Source organism: Salvelinus fontinalis, chromosome 8 (genome assembly GCF_029448725.1).
Source record: "Salvelinus fontinalis isolate EN_2023a chromosome 8, ASM2944872v1, whole genome shotgun sequence".
In the NCBI taxonomy this organism is placed as follows: Eukaryota; Metazoa; Chordata; class Actinopteri; order Salmoniformes; family Salmonidae; genus Salvelinus; species Salvelinus fontinalis.
Window position 1 is genome coordinate 51,509,523 of NC_074672.1, and position 18,138 is coordinate 51,527,660.

General features: G+C 47.6%; 1 protein-coding gene across 1 annotated transcript in view; it reads left to right on the plus strand.

Annotated features, from left to right (window-relative positions):
- The window catches only part of LOC129861394 (IQ motif and SEC7 domain-containing protein 2-like), a 43,688-nt gene that overhangs the window by 10,898 nt on the left and 14,652 nt on the right, over positions 1-18,138 (plus strand). The window contains exons 6-8 of the mRNA XM_055932792.1: positions 6,998-7,159; positions 7,900-8,088; positions 18,040-18,089. Of these exons, the coding sequence (XP_055788767.1) occupies positions 6,998-7,159; positions 7,900-8,088; positions 18,040-18,089 (401 nt within the window). The remainder of the gene's footprint in view (positions 1-6,997; positions 7,160-7,899; positions 8,089-18,039; positions 18,090-18,138) is intronic.

Here is an 18,138-nt window from a genome sequence, read left to right on the forward strand (position 1 = left end):
ATGGCCCTCCTCTCTGGTGAAGACTGTAATTGAGTCCCAAATGGCCCTCCTCTCTGGTGAAGACTGTAATTGAGTCCCAAATGGCCCTCCTCTCTGGTGAAGACTGTAATTGAGTCCCAAATGGCCTTCCTCTCTGGTGAAGACTGTAATTGAGTCCAAAATGGCCCTCCTCTCTGGTGAAGACTGTAATTGAGTCCCAAATGGCCCTCCTCTCTGGTGAAGACTGTAATTGAGTCCCAAATGGCCCTCCTCTCTGGTGAAGACTGTAATTGAGTTCAAAATGGCCCTCCTCTCTAGTGAAGACTGTAATTGAGTTCAAAATGGCCCTCCTCTCTGGTGAAGACTGTAATTGAGTCCCAAATGGCCCTCCTCTCTGGTGAAGACTGTAATTGAGTCAAAAATGGCCCTCCTCTCTGGTGAAGACTGTAATTGAGTCCCAAATGGCCTTCCTCTCTGGTGAAGACTGTAATTGAGTCCAAAATGGCCCTCCTCTCTGGTGAAGACTGTGATTGAGTTCAAAATGGCCCTCCTCTCTAGTGAAGACTGTAATTGAGTCCCAAATGGCCCTCCTCTCTGGTGAAGACTGTAATTGAGTCCCAAATGGCCCTCCTCTCTGGTGAAGACTGTAATTGAGTTCAAAATGGCCCTCCTCTCTGGTGAAGACTGTACTTGAGTCCCAAATGGCCCTCCTCTCTGGTGAAGACTGTAATTGAGTCCCAAATGGCCCTCCTCTCTGGTGAAGACTGTAATTGAGTCCAAAATGACCCTCCTCTCTGGTGAAGACTGTAATTGAGTCCCAAATGGCCCTCCTCTCTAGTGAAGACTGTTATTGAGTCCCAAATGGCCCTCCTCTCTGGTGAAGACTGTAATTGAGTCCCAAATGGCCCTCCTCTCTGGTGAAGACGGTAATTGAGTTCAAAATGGCCCTCCTCTCTGGTGAAGACTGTACTTGAGTCCCAAATGGCCCTCCTCTCTGGTGAAGACTGTAATTGAGTCCCAAATGGCCCTCCTCTCTGGTGAAGACTGTAATTGAGTCCCAAATGGCCCTCCTCTCTGGTGAAGACTGTAATTGAGTCCCAAATGGCCCTCCTCTCTGGTGAAGACTGTAATTGAGTCCAAAATGGCCCTCCTCTCGGGTGAAGACTGTAATTGAGTCCCAAATGGCCCTCCTCTCTGGTGAAGACTGTAATTGAGTCCAAAATGGCCCTCCTCTCTGGTGAAGACTGTAATTGAGTCCCAAATGGCCCTCCTCTCTGGTGAAGACTGTAATTGAGTCCCAAATGGCCCTCCTCTCTGGTGAAGACTGTAATTGAGTCCCAAATGGCCCTCCTCTCTGGTGAAGACTGTAATTGAGTCCCAAATGGCCTTCCTCTCTGGTGAAGACTGTAATTGAGTCCAAAATGGCCCTCCTCTCTGGTGAAGACTGTAATTGAGTCCCAAATGGCACTCCTCTCTGGTGAAGACTGTAATTGAGTCCCAAATGGCCCTCCTCTCTGGTGAAGACTGTAATTGAGTTCAAAATGGCCCTCCTCTCTAGTGAAGACTGTAATTGAGTTCAAAATGGCCCTCCTCTCTGGTGAAGACTGTAATTGAGTCCCAAATGGCCCTCCTCTCTGGTGAAGACTGTAATTGAGTCCAAAATGGCCCTCCTCTCTGGTGAAGACTGTAATTGAGTCCCAAATGGCCCTCCTCTCTGGTGAAGACTGTAATTGAGTCCAAAATGGCCCTCCTCTCTGGTGAAGACTGTAATTGAGTCCCAAATGGCCCTCCTCTCTGGTGAAGACTGTAATTGAGTCCCAAATGGCCCTCCTCTCTGGTGAAGACTGTAATTGAGTCCCAAATGGCCCTCCTCTCTGGTGAAGACTGTAATTGAGTCCCAAATGGCCCTCCTCTCTGGTGAAGACTGTAATTGAGTCCCAAATGGCCCTCCTCTCTGGTGAAGACTGTAATTGAGTCCAAAATGGCCCTCCTCTCTGGTGAAGACTGTAATTGAGTCCCAAATGGCCTTCCTCTCTGGTGAAGACTGTAATTGAGTCCAAAATGGCCCTCTTCTCTGGTGAAGACTGTAATTGAGTCCAAAATGGCCCTCCTCTCTGGTGAAGACTGTAATTGAGTCCCAAATGGCCCTCCTCTCTGGTGAAGACTGTAATTGAGTCCCAAATGGCCCTCCTCTCTGGTGAAGACTGTAATTGAGTCCCAAATGGCCCTCCTCTCTGGTGAAGACTGTAATTGAGTCCAAAATGGCCCTCCTCTCTGGTGAAGACTGTAATTGAGTCCCAAATGGCCCTCCTCTCTGGTGAAGACTGTAATTGAGTCCCAAATGGCCCTCCTCTCTGGTGAAGACTGTAATTGAGTCCCAAATGGCCCTCCTCTCTGGTGAAGACTGTAATTGAGTCCCAAATGGCCCTCCTCTCTGGTGAAGACTGTAATTGAGTCCCAAATGGCCCTCCTCTCTGGTGAAGACTGTAATTGAGTCCCAAATGGCCCTCCTCTCTGGTGAAGACTGTAATTGAGTCCCAAATGGCCCTCCTCTCTGGTGAAGACTGTAATTGAGTCCAAAATGGCCCTCCTCTCTGGTGAAGACTGTAATTGAGTCCAAAATGGCCCTCCTCTCTGGTGAAGACTGTAATTGAGTCCCAAATGGCCCTCCTCTCTGGTGAAGACTGTAATTGAGTCCCAAATGGCCCTCCTCTCTGGTGAAGACTGTAATTGAGTCCCAAATGGCCCTCCTCTCTGGTGAAGACTGTAATTGAGTCCCAAATGGCCCTCCTCTCTGGTGAAGACTGTAATTGAGTCCCAAATGGCCCTCCTCTCTGGTGAAGACTGTAATTGAGTCCCAAATGGCCCTCCTCTCTGGTGAAGACTGTAATTGAGTCCAAAATGGCCCTCCTCTCTGGTGAAGACTGTAATTGAGTCCCAAATGGCCCTCCTCTCTGGTGAAGACTGTAATTGAGTCCCAAATGGCCCTCCTCTCTGGTGAAGACTGTAATTGAGTCCCAAATGGCCCTCCTCTCTGGTGAAGACTGTAATTGAGTCCCAAATGGCCCTCCTCTCTGGTGAAGACTGTAATTGAGTCCAAAATGGCCCTCCTCTCTGGTGAAGACTGTAATTGAGTCCCAAATGGCCCTCCTCTCTGGTGAAGACTGTAATTGAGTCCCAAATGGCCCTCCTCTCTGGTGAAGACTGTAATTGAGTCCCAAATGGCCCTCCTCTCTGGTGAAGACTGTAATTGAGTCCCAAATGGCCCTCCTCTCTGGTGAAGACTGTAATTGAGTCCCAAATGGCCCTCCTCTCTGGTGAAGACTGTAATTGAGTCCAAAATGGCCCTCCTCTCTGGTGAAGACTGTAATTGAGTCCCAAATGGCCCTCCTCTCTGGTGAAGACTGTAATTGAGTCCCAAATGGCCCTCCTCTCTGGTGAAGACTGTAATTGAGTCCCAAATGGCCCTCCTCTCTGGTGAAGACTGTAATTGAGTCCCAAATGGCCCTCCTCTCTGGTGAAGACTGTAATTGAGTCCCAAATGGCCCTCCTCTCTGGTGAAGACTGTAATTGAGTCCAAAATGGCCCTCCTCTCTGGTGAAGACTGTAATTGAGTCCCAAATGGCCCTCCTCTCTGGTGAAGACTGTAATTGAGTCCCAAATGGCCCTCCTCTCTGGTGAAGACTGTAATTGAGTCCCAAATGGCCCTCCTCTCTGGTGAAGACTGTAATTGAGTCCCAAATGGCCCTCCTCTCTGGTGAAGACTGTAATTGAGTCCCAAATGGCCCTCCTCTCTGGTGAAGACTGTAATTGAGTCCCAAATGGCCCTCCTCTCTGGTGAAGACTGTAATTGAGTCCCAAATGGCCCTCCTCTCTGGTGAAGACTGTAATTGAGTCCCAAATGGCCCTCCTCTCTGGTGAAGACTGTAATTGAGTCCCAAATGGCCCTCCTCTCTGGTGAAGACTGTAATTGAGTCCCAAATGGCCCTCCTCTCTGGTGAAGACTGTAATTGAGTCCCAAATGGCCCTCCTCTCTGGTGAAGACTGTAATTGAGTCCCAAATGGCCCTCCTCTCTGGTGAAGACTGTAATTGAGTCCCAAATGGCCCTCCTCTCTGGTGAAGACTGTAATTGAGTCCCAAATGGCCCTCCTCTCTGGTGAAGACTGTAATTGAGTCCCAAATGGCCCTCCTCTCTGGTGAAGACTGTAATTGAGTCCCAAATGGCCCTCCTCTCTGGTGAAGACTGTAATTGAGTCCAAAATGGCCCTCCTCTCTGGTGAAGACTGTAATTGAGTCCAAAATGGCCCTCCTCTCTGGTGAAGACTGTAATTGAGTCCCAAATGGCCCTCCTCTCTGGTGAAGACTGTAATTGAGTCCCAAATGGCCCTCCTCTCTGGTGAAGACTGTAATTGAGTCCCAAATGGCCCTCCTCTCTGGTGAAGACTGTAATTGAGTCCCAAATGGCCCTCCTCTCTGGTGAAGACTGTAATTGAGTCCCAAATGGCCCTCCTCTCTGGTGAAGACTGTAATTGAGTCCCAAATGGCCCTCCTCTCTGGTGAAGACTGTAATTGAGTCCCAAATGGCCCTCCTCTCTGGTGAAGACTGTAATTGAGTCCCAAATGGCCCTCCTCTCTGGTGAAGACTGTAATTGAGTCCCAAATGGCCCTCCTCTCTGGTGAAGACTGTAATTGAGTCCCAAATGGCCCTCCTCTCTGGTGAAGACTGTAATTGAGTCCCAAATGGCCCTCCTCTCTGGTGAAGACTGTAATTGAGTCCCAAATGGCCCTCCTCTCTGGTGAAGACTGTAATTGAGTCCCAAATGGCCCTCCTCTCTGGTGAAGACTGTAATTGAGTCCCAAATGGCCCTCCTCTCTGGTGAAGACTGTAATTGAGTCCAAAATGGCCCTCCTCTCTGGTGAAGACTGTAATTGAGTCCCAAATGGCCCTCCTCTCTGGTGAAGACTGTAATTGAGTCCAAAATGGCCCTCCTCTCTGGTGAAGACTGTAATTGAGTCCCAAATGGCCCTCCTCTCTGGTGAAGACTGTAATTGAGTCCCAAATGGCCCTCCTCTCTGGTGAAGACTGTAATTGAGTCCCAAATGGCCCTCCTCTCTGGTGAAGACTGTAATTGAGTCCCAAATGGCCCTCCTCTCTGGTGAAGACTGTAATTGAGTCCCAAATGGCCCTCCTCTCTGGTGAAGACTGTAATTGAGTCCCAAATGGCCCTCCTCTCTGGTGAAGACTGTAATTGAGTCCCAAATGGCCCTCCTCTCTGGTGAAGACTGTAATTGAGTCCCAAATGACCCTCCTCTCTGGTGAAGACTGTAATTGAGTTCAAAATGGCCCTCCTCTCTGGTGAAGACTGTAATTGAGTCCAAAATGGCCCTCCTCTCTGGTGAAGACTGTAATTGAGTCCCAAATGGCCCTCCTCTCTGGTGAAGACTGTAATTGAGTCCCAAATGGCCCTCCTCTCTGGTGAAGACTGTAATTGAGTCCCAAATGGCCCTCCTCTCTGGTGAAGACTGTAATTGAGTCCCAAATGGCCCTCCTCTCTGGTGAAGACTGTAATTGAGTCCCAAATGGCCCTCCTCTCTGGTGAAGACTGTAATTGAGTCCCAAATGGCCCTCCTCTCTGGTGAAGACTGTAATTGAGTCCCAAATGACCCTCCTCTCTGGTGAAGACTGTAATTGAGTTCAAAATGGCCCTCCTCTCTGGTGAAGACTGTAATTGAGTCCAAAATGGCCCTCCTCTCTGGTGAAGACTGTAATTGAGTCCCAAATGGCCCTCCTCTCTGGTGAAGACTGTAATTGAGTCCCAAATGGCCCTCCTCTCTGGTGAAGACTGTAATTGAGTCCCAAATGGCCCTCCTCTCTGGTGAAGACTGTAATTGAGTCCCAAATGGCCCTCCTCTCTGGTGAAAACTGTAATTGAGTCCCAAATGGCCCTCCTCTCTGGTGAAGACTGTAATTGAGTCCCAAATGGCCCTCCTCTCTGGTGAAGACTGTAACTGAGTCCCAAATGGCCCTCCTCTCTGGTGAAGACTGTAATTGAGTCCCAAATGGCCTTCCTCTCTGGTGAAGACTGTAATTGAGTCCCAAATGGCCCTCCTCTCTGGTGAAGACTGTAATTGAGTCCCAAATGGCCCTCCTCTCTGGTGAAGACTGTGATTGAGTCCCAAATGGCCCTCCTCTCTGGTGAATACTGTAATTGAGTCCCAAATGGCCCTCCTCTCTGGTGAAGACTGTAATTGAGTCCCAAATAGCCCTCCTCTCTGGTCAAGACTGTAATTGAGTCCCAAATGGCCCTCCTCTCTGGTGAAGACTGTAATTGAGTCCCAAATGGCCCTCCTCTCTGGTGAAGACTGTAATTGAGTCCCAAATGGCCCTCCTCTCTAGTGAAGACTGTAATTGAGTCCCAAATGGCCCTCCTCTCTGGTGAAGACTGTAATTGAGTCCCAAATGGCCCTCCTCTCTGGTGAAGACTGTAATTGAGTCCCAAATGGCCCTCCTCTCTGGTGAAGACTGTAATTGAGTCCCAAATGACCTTCCTCTCTGGTGAAGACTGTAATTGAGTCCCAAATGGCCCCCCTCTCTGGTGAAGACTGTAATTGAGTTCAAAATGGCCCTCCTCTCTGGTGAAGACTGTAATTGAGTCCAAAATGGCCCTCCTCTCTGGTGAAGACTGTAATTGAGTCCCAAATGGCCCTCCTCTCTGGTGAAGACTGTAATTGAGTCCCAAATGGCCCTCCTCTCTGGTGAAGACTGTAATTGAGTCCCAAATGGCCCTCCTCTCTGGTAAAGACTGTAATTGAGTTCAAAATGGCCCTCCTCTCTGGTGAAGACTGTAATTGAGTCCCAAATGGCCCTCCTCTCTGGTGAAGACTGTAATTGAGTCCCAAATGGCCCTCCTCTTTCCTTTGTGGTGCACTACCTCTGACCAGAGCCCTATGAGATGTACACTGTGTATTACTGTACAGTATGTGTTGTGTAAAGCATGTCTCCTCTCTCCACTGCAGACTACCCCCACGGTATCCGTCTGTCGTCAGCCAACCCTGGCGGGGAGAGGAAGGTTCTGATCGTGTTTACCGCTCCGAGCCAGCAGGACAGAACACGCTTCACCTCCGACCTGAGAGAGAGCATCACCGAGGTGACGGAGATGGAGAAATACAGGGTGGAATGTGAGTAGACTATACAGTGCTATGTAGAATACTGTATTATCCCATAGGGGAATACAACAGAATAGTATAATATACAACTAATGTGATAACCGTACACCTTTTAAAGCAAAGTAATCCCTAATGTGATAACCAAATACATTATAAAGCAAAGTAATCCCTAATGTGATAACCAAATACATTATAAAGCAAAGTAATCCCTAATGTGATAACCAAATACATTATAAAGCAAAGTAATCCTTTCCCACTATTATTCTCTGCTCTCTTCTCTCTTTCGCTCTCTCACCCTCTTCCTCACCTTCCTCCTCTCTCTCTCACCTTCCTCCTCTCTCTCTCTGTCTCTCACCCTCTTCCTCACCTTCCTCCTCTCTCTCTCACCCTCTTCCTCACCTTCCTCCTCTCTCTCTCTGTCTCTCACCCTCTTCCTCACCTTCCTCCTCTCTCTCTCTGTCTCTCACCCTCTTCCTCACATTCCTCCTCTCTCTCTCTCGCCCTCTTCCTCACCTTCCTCCTCTCTCTCTCTCACCCTCTTCCTCACCTTCCTCCTCTCTCTCTCTCGCCCTCTTCCTCACCTTCCTCTCTCTCTCTTCCTCACCTTCCTCCTCTCTCTCTATTTACTCTCTCTCGCTCTCTCACCCTCTTCCTCACCTTCCTCCTCTCTCTCTCTCTCGCCCTCTTCCTCACCCTCCTCTTCTCGCTTTCCCTTTCTCCCCTCTTTCTCCTCTCCTCCTCCCTCTCTACAGCGGAGTTGGAGAAGCAGAAAGGAGTGATGAGGCCTGTTGTGGCCGGGTCTGACGGTGGTGGTCCCAGCGGCGGCGTGAAGGCGGTGAACGGCACTCTGGGTAGGCCCAGTCTGGACGACAGCTATGCCTCTGCAGACGTACTCAAACGTACCGCGCTCAGCTCATCACTGAGAGACCTAGCAGACACAGGTATGTACACACACACACACACACACGACAGACATACTGGACACCAGACCTGTGTCAAATACTTGTGTGATATACTTTATAATATGTAGTCCTACAGCAGGTAGCCTAGTGGTTAGAGCGTTGGACTAGTAACTGAAAGGTTGCACGATCGAATCCCCGAGCTGACAAGGTCAAAATCTGTCGTTCTGCCCCCTGAACGAGGCAGTTTAACCCACTGTTCCCCGGTAGGCTGTCATTGTAAATAAGAATTTGTTCCTAACTGGCTTGCCGAGTTAAATAAAATTCTTATAAATATAACCTGATCAAAAAGAACCTTATGAATAGCTTTTCACTTGTAGTTTATGTAATTGCTCACTTAACTTTTTAAATATATCTGTCACACACACATCTAAAAAGTTGATTATCTTGTCTGTCATACATTCAGAGAAGAAGTCAAGAGAGTGCTCGACATGTGAAAACAAAGTGATATGAAACAAACCGTTTGCAACAGAACAGTCATTCGGCTTGGCACTGTACAGACATGCTGACTGAAGGTCAGAGCCAAGGCCTGCTGAGTTGTGAGGGAGTGAATTGTTAATTATAGATCAGGTCGTGCTTCACAGAAAGAGAGAGATGGCAGGGTGCTAAGGAGCTGGTATTGTTAATTATAGAACAGATCGTGCTTCACAGAGAGAGAGAGATGGCACAGTGCTAAGGAGCTGGTATTGTTAATTATAGAACAGATCGTGCTTCACAGAGAGAGAGAGATGGCACAGTGCTAAGGAGCTGGTATTGTTAATTATAGAACAGATCGTGCTTCACAGAAAGAGAGAGATGGCAGGGTGCTAAGGAGCTGGTATTGTTAATTATAGATCAGATCGTGCTTCACAGAAAGAGAGAGATGGCAGGGTGCTAAGGAGCTGGTATTGTTAATTATAGAACAGATCATGCTTCACAGAGAGAGAGAGATGGCAGGGTGCTAAGGAGCTGGTATTGCAGCAGGTTGACGTGTTTAAATGGACTGAGTCTGGTCTTTGAAGCAGAACTGAGGGAATTTCCGTTAGATGGGCCAGTTGTGAAGTCAGAATATATACTATATGAATGATGAATGGCAGGTTATTTCCACGTCAAACCGCCAGTTGGCAACCCAACCCGTCTGGGATTAATTGACACATAAACAAATACTACAATAATTCACTGTGGTAATTAAATGATCATTCTTCTTCCTGTGTTCTCTGCATTGTCCATCACATAAAGAGTGAAAAAAATAATATATATATATATATTTATAAAATACATAATAAATAGTCAATAAGGTTTTAGAAAGAATAATTATATCCCTAGAGTAGTAAAACATATTCATATATAGATATATAAAATAAACAGAAGTCACTTGAATCCAGTCTGGTACAAAGAGAATATTAATGCGGGAGACAAGCCAATACACACTCTATATACAAACACGTGCCATTTACACACATGTAATTTAATTATAGGTCACCCCTTATTCTTTTATTCCAGGTTTTATCAAAATATTTAGCAAATGGAAATACGAAAATTGACAAGAAAACATTTCAGTTTCCCTTCATGACTACATAATACCAGGGTATATCTGGTGGTCTGTCTCCTCATGACTACATAATACCAGGGTATATCTGGTGGTCTGTCTCCTCATGACTACATAATACCAGGGTATATCTGGTGGTCTGTCTCCTCATGACTACATAATACCAGGGTATATCTGGTGGTCTGTCTCCTCATGACTACATAATACCAGGGTATATCTGGTGGTCTGTCTCCTCATGGCTACATAATACCAGGGTATATCTGGTGGTCTGTCTCCTCATGACTACATAATACCAGGGTATATCTGGTGGTCTGTCTCCTCATGGCTACATAATACCAGGGTATATCTGGTGGTCTGTCTCCTCATGGTTACATAATACCAGGGTATATCTGGTGGTCTGTCTCCTCATGGCTACATAATACCAGGGTATATGTGGTGGTCTGTCTCCTCAGCTACATAATACCAGGGTATATCTGGTGGTCTGTCTCCTCATGACTACATAATACCAGGGTTTATCTGGTGGTCTGTCTCCTCATGGCTACATAATACCAGGGTATTTGTGGTGGTCTGTCTCCTCATGGCTACATAATACCAGGGTATATCTGGTGGTCTGTCTCCTCATGGCTACATAATACCAGGGTATATCTGGTGGTCTGTCTCCTCATGACTACATAATACCAGGGTATATCTGGTGGTCTGTCTCCTCATGACTACATAATACCAGGGTATATGTGGTGGTCTGTCTCCTCAGCTACATAATACCAGGGTATATCTGTCTCCTCATGACTACATAATACCAGGGTATATCTGGTGGTCTGTCTCCTCATGACTACATAATACCAGGGTATATCTGGTGGTCTGTCTCCTCATGACTACATAATACCAGGGTATATCTGGTGGTCTGTCTCCTCATGGCTACATAATACCAGGGTATATCTGGTGGTCTGTCTCCTCAGCTACATAATACCAGGGTATATCTGGTGGTCTGTCTCCTCATGACTACATAATACCAGGGTATATCTTGTGGTCTGTCTCCTCATGACTACATAATACCAGGGTATATCTGGTGGTCTGTCTCCTCATGACTACATAATACCAGGGTATATCTGGTGGTCTGTCTCCTCATGACTACATAATACCAGGGTATATCTGGTGGTCTGTCTCCTCAGCTACATAATACCAGGGTATATCTGGTGGTCTGTCTCCTCATGACTACATAATACCAGGGTATATCTGGTGGTCTGTCTCCTCAGCTACATAATACCAGGGTATATCTGGTGGTCTCTCTCCTCAGCTACATAATACCAGGGTATATCTGGTGGTCTGTCTCCTCAGCTACATAATACCAGGGTATATCTGGTGGTCTGTCTCCTCATGACTACATAATACCAGGGTATATCTGGTGGTCTGTCTCCTCATGGCTACATAATACCAGGGTATATCTGGTGGTCTGTCTCCTCATGGTTACATAATACCAGGGTATATCTGGTGGTCTGTCTCCTCATGGCTACATAATACCAGGTTATATCTTGTGGTCTGTCTCCTCATGACTACATAATACCAGGGTATATCTTGTGGTCTGTCTCCTCATGACTACATAATACCAGGGTATATCTGGTGGTCTGTCTCCTCATGACTACATAATACCAGGGTATATCTGGTGGTCTGTCTCCTCATGACTACATAATACCAGGGTATATGTGGTGGTCTGTCTCCTCAGCTACATAATACCAGGGTATATCTGTCTCCTCATGACTACATAATACCAGGGTATATCTGTCTCCTCATGACTACATAATACCAGGGTATATCTTGTGGTCTGCCTCCTCATGACTACATAATACCAGGGTATATCTGGTGGTCTGTCTCCTCATGGCTACATAATACCAGGGTATATGTGGTGGTCTGTCTCCTCATGGCTACATAATACCAGGGTATATCTGGTGGTCTGTCTCCTCATGACTACATAATATCAGGGTATATCTGGTGGTCTGTCTCCTCATGACTACATAATACCAGGGTATATCTGGTGGTCTGTCTCCTCATGACTACATAATACCAGGGTATATCTGGTGGTCTGTCTCCTCATGACTACATAATACCAGGGTATATCTGGTGGTAGTATCTGTGTCTCCCTTCATTTGGTTTGCGTACAGATGTTAACAGTCAGACTGTTGAAAAAGGTCACATGTTTTAGTCTGGTTGATCATGAGTCTCCATCTTTTACACCAAGTCATTATCGGTGTTTTAGTCTGGTTGATCATGAGTCTCCATCTTTTACACCAAGTCATTATCTGTGTTTTAGTCTGGTTGATCGTGAGTCTCCATCTTTTACACCAAGTCATTATCTGTGTTTTAGTCTGGTTGATCATGAGTCTCCATCTTTTACACCAAGTCATTATCTGTGTTTTAGTCTGGTTGATCGTGAGTCTCCATCTGTTACACCAAGTCATTATCTGTGTTTTAGTCTGGTTGATCAGGAGTCTCCATCTGTTACACCAAGTCATTATCTGTGTTTTAGTCTGGTTGATCAGGAGTCTCCATCTGTTACACCAAGTCATTATCTGTGTATTAGTCTGGTTGATTATCTTGTTCAGTTTCTGCCGTCATAATAATACCATCAGTATAAAAAAGGATGCTTAGCATTTCATCATCTTATCTCATTCCAATATTTATCTGTTTATTTATTTTGCCAAATCTTTAATAAACATTGCTAACAAAGTCAGTGATGAGAAGTCACCTTGTTTTACACCCGCGGGTGTGGGGAAACCAATCTGTACCATATTCATTCAAATTTCCCATCAACCCCTGTCTTTAACAAACTATAGGCTAACATATCCCTATTTACAAAATCAAAAGCTTTCTGGAAATCAATGAAACATGATTTGTGTAATCTATTTCTGATTATTGTACAGACCGAAAGACTGACTAAATTGTAAAAATGTGTTAAAACAAAAATCTATTAAAGGTTAGGCATTAGGGTTAGCAGTGTAGTTAAGGTTTAAAATCAGATTTTATGACTTTGTGACCACGATGCAGAGTTGCCTCCAGAACAACATTCATAAAGAAAAACGTTAACCTGTGTTATGCACCGTGTGGTGATCGGTATCCTCCTGCTGTCCCACAGGAGGACTGTAGTTATCCACCTGCTGTCCAACAGGAGGACTGTAGTTATCCACCTGCTGTCCTACAGGAGGACTGTAGTTATCCTCCTGCTGTCCTACAGGAGGACTGTAGTTATCCTCCTGCTGTCCTACAGGAGGACTGTAGTTATCCACCTGCTGTCCTACAGGAGGACTGTAGTTATCCTCCTGCTGTCCTACAGGAGGACTGTAGTTATCCACCTGCTGTCCTACAGGAGGACTGTAGTTATCCACCTGCTGTCCTACAGGAGGACTGTAGTTATCCACCTGCTGTCCTTCAGGAGAACTGTAGTTATCCACCTGCTGTCCTACAGGAGGACTGTAGTTATCCACCTGCTGTCCTACAGGAGGACTGTAGTTATCCACCTGCTGTCCTACAGGAGGACTGTAGTTATCCACCTGCTGTCCTACAGGAGGACTGTAGTTATCCACCTGCTGTCCTACAGGAGGACTGTAGTTATCCACCTGCTGTCCTACAGGAGGACTGTAGTTATCCTCCTGCTGTCCTACAGGAGAACTGTAGTTATCCTCCTGCTGTCCCAACAGGAGGACTGTAGTTATCCTCCTGCTGTCTTACAGGAGGACTGTAGTTATCCACCTGCTGTCCTACAGGAGGACTGTAGTTATACACCTGCTGTCCTACAGGAGGACTGTAGTTATCCACCTGCTGTCCTACAGGAGGACTGTAGTTATCCACCTGCTGGCCTACAGGAGGACTGTAGTTATCCACCTGCTGTCCTACAGGAGGACTGTAGTTATCCTCCTGCTGTCCTACAGGAGGACTGTAGTTATCCTCCTGCTGTCCCAACAGGAGGACTGTAGTTATCCTCCTGCTGTCTTACAGGAGGACTGTAGTTATCCACCTGCTGTCCTACAGGAGGACTGTAGTTATCCACCTGCTGTCCTACAGGAGGACTGTAGTTATCCACCTGCTGTCTTACAGGAGACCTGTAGTTATCCACCTGCTGTCCTACAGGAGGACTGTAGTTATCCCCATGCTGTCCTACAGGAGAACTGTAGTTATCCACCTGCTGTCCTACAGGAGGACTGTAGTTATCCATCTGCTGTCCTACAGGAGGACTGTAGTTATCCACCCGCTGTCCTACAGGAGGACTGTAGTTATCCACCTGCTGTCCTACAGGAGGACTGTAGTTATCCACCTGCTGTCCAACAGGAGGACTGTAGTTATCCACCTGCTGTCCTACAGGAGAACTGTAGTTATCCACCTGCTGTCTTACAGGAGGACTGTAGTTATCCACCTGCTGTCTTACAGGAGGACTGTAGTTATCCACCTGCTGTCCAACAGGAGAACTGTAGTCATCCTCTTGCTGTCCAACAGGAGAACTGTAGTCATCCTCCTGCTGTCCTACAGGAGGACTGTAGTTATCCACCTGCTGTCCTACAGGAGGACGGTAGTTATCCTCCTGCTGTCCTACAGGAGGACTGTAGTTATCCACCTGCTGTCCTACAGGAGGACTGTAGTTATCCACCTGCTGTCCTATAGGAGGACTGTAGTTATCCACCTGCTGTCCTACAGGAGGACTGTAGTCATCCTCCTTCTGTCCTACAGGAGGACTGTAGTTATCCACCTGCTGTCCAACAGGAGGAATGTAGTTATCCACCTGCTGTCCTACAGGAGGACTGTAGTTATCCACCTGCTGTCCAACAGGAGGACTGTAGTTATCCACCTGCTGTCCTACAGGAGGACTGTAGTTATCCACCTGCTGTCCTACAGGAGGACTGTAGTTATTCACCTGCTGTCCTACAGGAGGACTGTAGTTATCCACCTGCTGTCCAACAGGAGGACTGTAGTTATCCACCTGCTGTCCAACAGGAGGACTGTAGTTATCCACCTGCTGTCCAACAGGAGAACTATAGTTATCCACCTGCTGTCCTACAGGAGAACTGTAGTTATCCACCTGCTGTCTTACAGGAGGACTGTAGTTATCCACCTGCTGTCTTACAGGAGGACTGTAGTTATCCACCTGCTGTCCAACAGGAGAACTGTAGTCATCCTCTTGCTGTCCAACAGGAGAACTGTAGTCATCCTCCTGCTGTCCTACAGGAGGACTGTAGTTATCCACCTGCTGTCCTACAGGAGGACGGTAGTTATCCTCCTGCTGTCCTACAGGAGGACTGTAGTTATCCACCTGCTGTCCTACAGGAGGACTGTAGTTATCCACCTGCTGTCCTATAGGAGGACTGTAGTTATCCACCTGCTGTCCTACAGGAGGACTGTAGTCATCCTCCTTCTGTCCTACAGGAGGACTGTAGTTATCCACCTGCTGTCCAACAGGAGGAATGTAGTTATCCACCTGCTGTCCTACAGGAGGACTGTAGTTATCCACCTGCTGTCCAACAGGAGGACTGTAGTTATCCACCTGCTGTCCTACAGGAGGACTGTAGTTATCCACCTGCTGTCCTACAGGAGGACTGTAGTTATTCACCTGCTGTCCTACAGGAGGACTGTAGTTATCCACCTGCTGTCCTACAGGAGGACTGTAGTCATCCTACTGCTGTCCTACAGGAGGACTGTAGTTATCCTCCTGCTGTCCTACAGGAGGACTGTAGTTATCCACCTGCTGTCCCAACAGGAGGACTGTAGTTATCCTCCTGCTGTCCTACAGGAGGACTGTAGTTATCCTCCTGCTGTCCTACAGGAGGACTGTAGTTATCCACCTGCTGTCCAACAGGAGAACTGTAGTTATCCACCTGCTGTCCAACAGGAGGACTGTAGTTATCCACCTGCTGTCCAACAGGAGAACTGTAGTTATCCACCTGCTGTCCAACAGGAGGACTGTAGTTATCCACCTGCTGTCCAACAGGAGGACTGTAGTTATCCACCTGCTGTCCTACAGGAGGACTGTAGTTATCCACCTGCTGTCCTACAGGAGGACTGTAGTTATCCACCTGCTGTCCTACAGGAGGACTGTAGTTATACACCTGCTGTCCTACAGGAGGACTGTAGTTATCCACCTGCTGTCCTACAGGAGGACTGTAGTTATCCACCTGCTGTCCTACAGGAGGACTGTAGTTATCCACCTGCTGTCCTACAGGAGGACTGTAGTTATCCACCTGCTGTCCTACAGGAGGACTGTAGTTATCCACCTGCTGTCTTACAGGAGACCTGTAGTTATCCACCTGCTGTCCTACAGGAGAACTGTAGTTATCCACCTGCTGTCCTACAGGATGACTGTAGTTATCCACCTGCTGTCCCAACAGGAGGACTGTAGTTATCCACCTGCTGTCCTACAGGAGGACTGTAGTTATCCACCTGCTGTCCTACAGGAGGATTGTAGTTATCCACCTGCTGTCCTACAGGAGGACTGTAGTTATCCACCTGCTGTCTTACAGGAGGACTGTAGTTATCCTCCTGCTGTCCAACAGGAGAACTGTAGTCATCCTCCTGCTGTCCAACAGGAGAACTGTAGTCATCCTCCTGCTGTCCTACAGGAGAACTGTAGTTATCCTCCTGCTGTCCAACAGGAGAACTGTAGTCATCCTCCTGCTGTCCTACAGGAGAACTGTAGTTATCCTCCTGCTGTCCTACAGGAGGACTGTAGTTATCCACCTGCTGTCCCAACAGGAGGACTGTTGTTATCCACCTGCTGTCCTACAGGAGGACTGTAGTTATCCACCTGCTGTCCTACAGGAGGACTGTAGTTATTCACCTGCTGTCCAACAGGAGGACTGTAGTTATCCACCTGTTGTCCTACAGGAGAACTGTAGTTATCCACCTGTTGTCCTACAGGAGGACTGTAGTTATCCACCTGCTGTCCTACAGGAGGACTGTAGTTATCCACCTGCTGTCCTACAGGAGGACTGTAGTTATCCACCTGCTGTCCTACAGGAGGACTGTAGTTATCCACCTGCTGTCCTACAGGAGGACTGTAGTTATCCACCTGCTGTCCTACAGGAGGACTGTAGTTATCCACCTGCTGTCCAACAGGAGAACTGTAGTTATCCACCTGCTGTCCTACAGGAGGACTGTAGGTATCCACCTGCTGTCCTACAGGATGACTGTAGTTATCCACCTGTTGTCCTACAGGAGGACTGTAGTTATCCACCTGCTGTCCTACAGGAGGACCGTAGTTATCCACCTGCTGTCCAACAGGAGAACTGTAGTTATCCTCCTGCTGTCCTACAGGAGGACTGTAGTCATCCTCGTGCTGTCCTACAGGAGGACTGTAGTTATCCACCTGCTGTCCCAACAGGAGAACTGTAGTTATCCACCTGCTGTCCTACAGGAGGACTGTAGTTATCCACCTGCTGTCCTACAGGAGGACTGTAGTTATCCACCTGCTGTCCTACAGGAGGACTGTAGTTATCCACCTGCTGTCCTACAGGAGGACTGTAGTTATCCACCTGCTGTCCAACAGGAGAACTGCAGTTATCCTCCTGCTGTCCTACAGGAGGACTGTAGTCATGCTCGTGCTGTCCTACAGGAGGACTGTAGTTATCCACCTGCTGTCCCAACAGGAGAACTGCAGTTATCCACCTGCTGTCCAACAGGAGGACTGTAGTTATCCACCTGCTGTCCCAACAGGAGAACTGCAGTTATCCACCTGCTGTCCTACAGGAGGACTGTAGTTATCCACCTGCTGTCCAACAGGAGGACTGTTGTTATCCACCTGCTGTCCTACAGGAGGACTGTAGTCATGCTCGTGCTGTCCTACAGGAGAACTGTAGTTATCCACCTGCTGTTCTACAGGAGGACTGTAGTTATCCACCTGCTGTCCCAACAGGAGGACTGTAGTTATCCACCTGCTGTCCCAACAGGAGGACTGTTGTTATCCACCTGCTGTCCTACAGGAGGACTGTAGTTATCCTCCTGCTGTCCTACAGGAGGACTGTAGTTATCCACCTGCTGTCCTACAGGAGGACTGTAGTTATCCACCTGCTGTCCTACAGGAGGACTGTAGTTATCCACCTGCTGTCCAACAGGAGGACTGTAGTTATCCACCTGCTGTCCTACAGGAGGACTGTAGTTATCCACCTGCTGTCCTACAGGAGGACTGTAGTTATCCACCTGCTGTCCCAACAGGAGGACTGTAGTTATCCACCTGCTGTCCTACAGGAGGACTGTTGTTATCCACCTGCTGTCCTACAGGAGGACTGTAGTTATCCTCCTGCTGTCCTACAGGAGGACTGTAGTTATGAGAGAGATAGTCAACATTAGAATCTCGTGTTGACTGATACAGTAACAATACCGTCTACATGACCCCAAAAAATATGGCTTTTGTTATTCCTTGCTGGGTGCAGGAAAGCGGGGCCGCCGAAACAGTGCTAGCTCCCTGGACAGCACTATGGAAGTAAGTCTGCTTCTCTGTCTCTGATATAGAGGGGGGGGGAGGGGTCAGT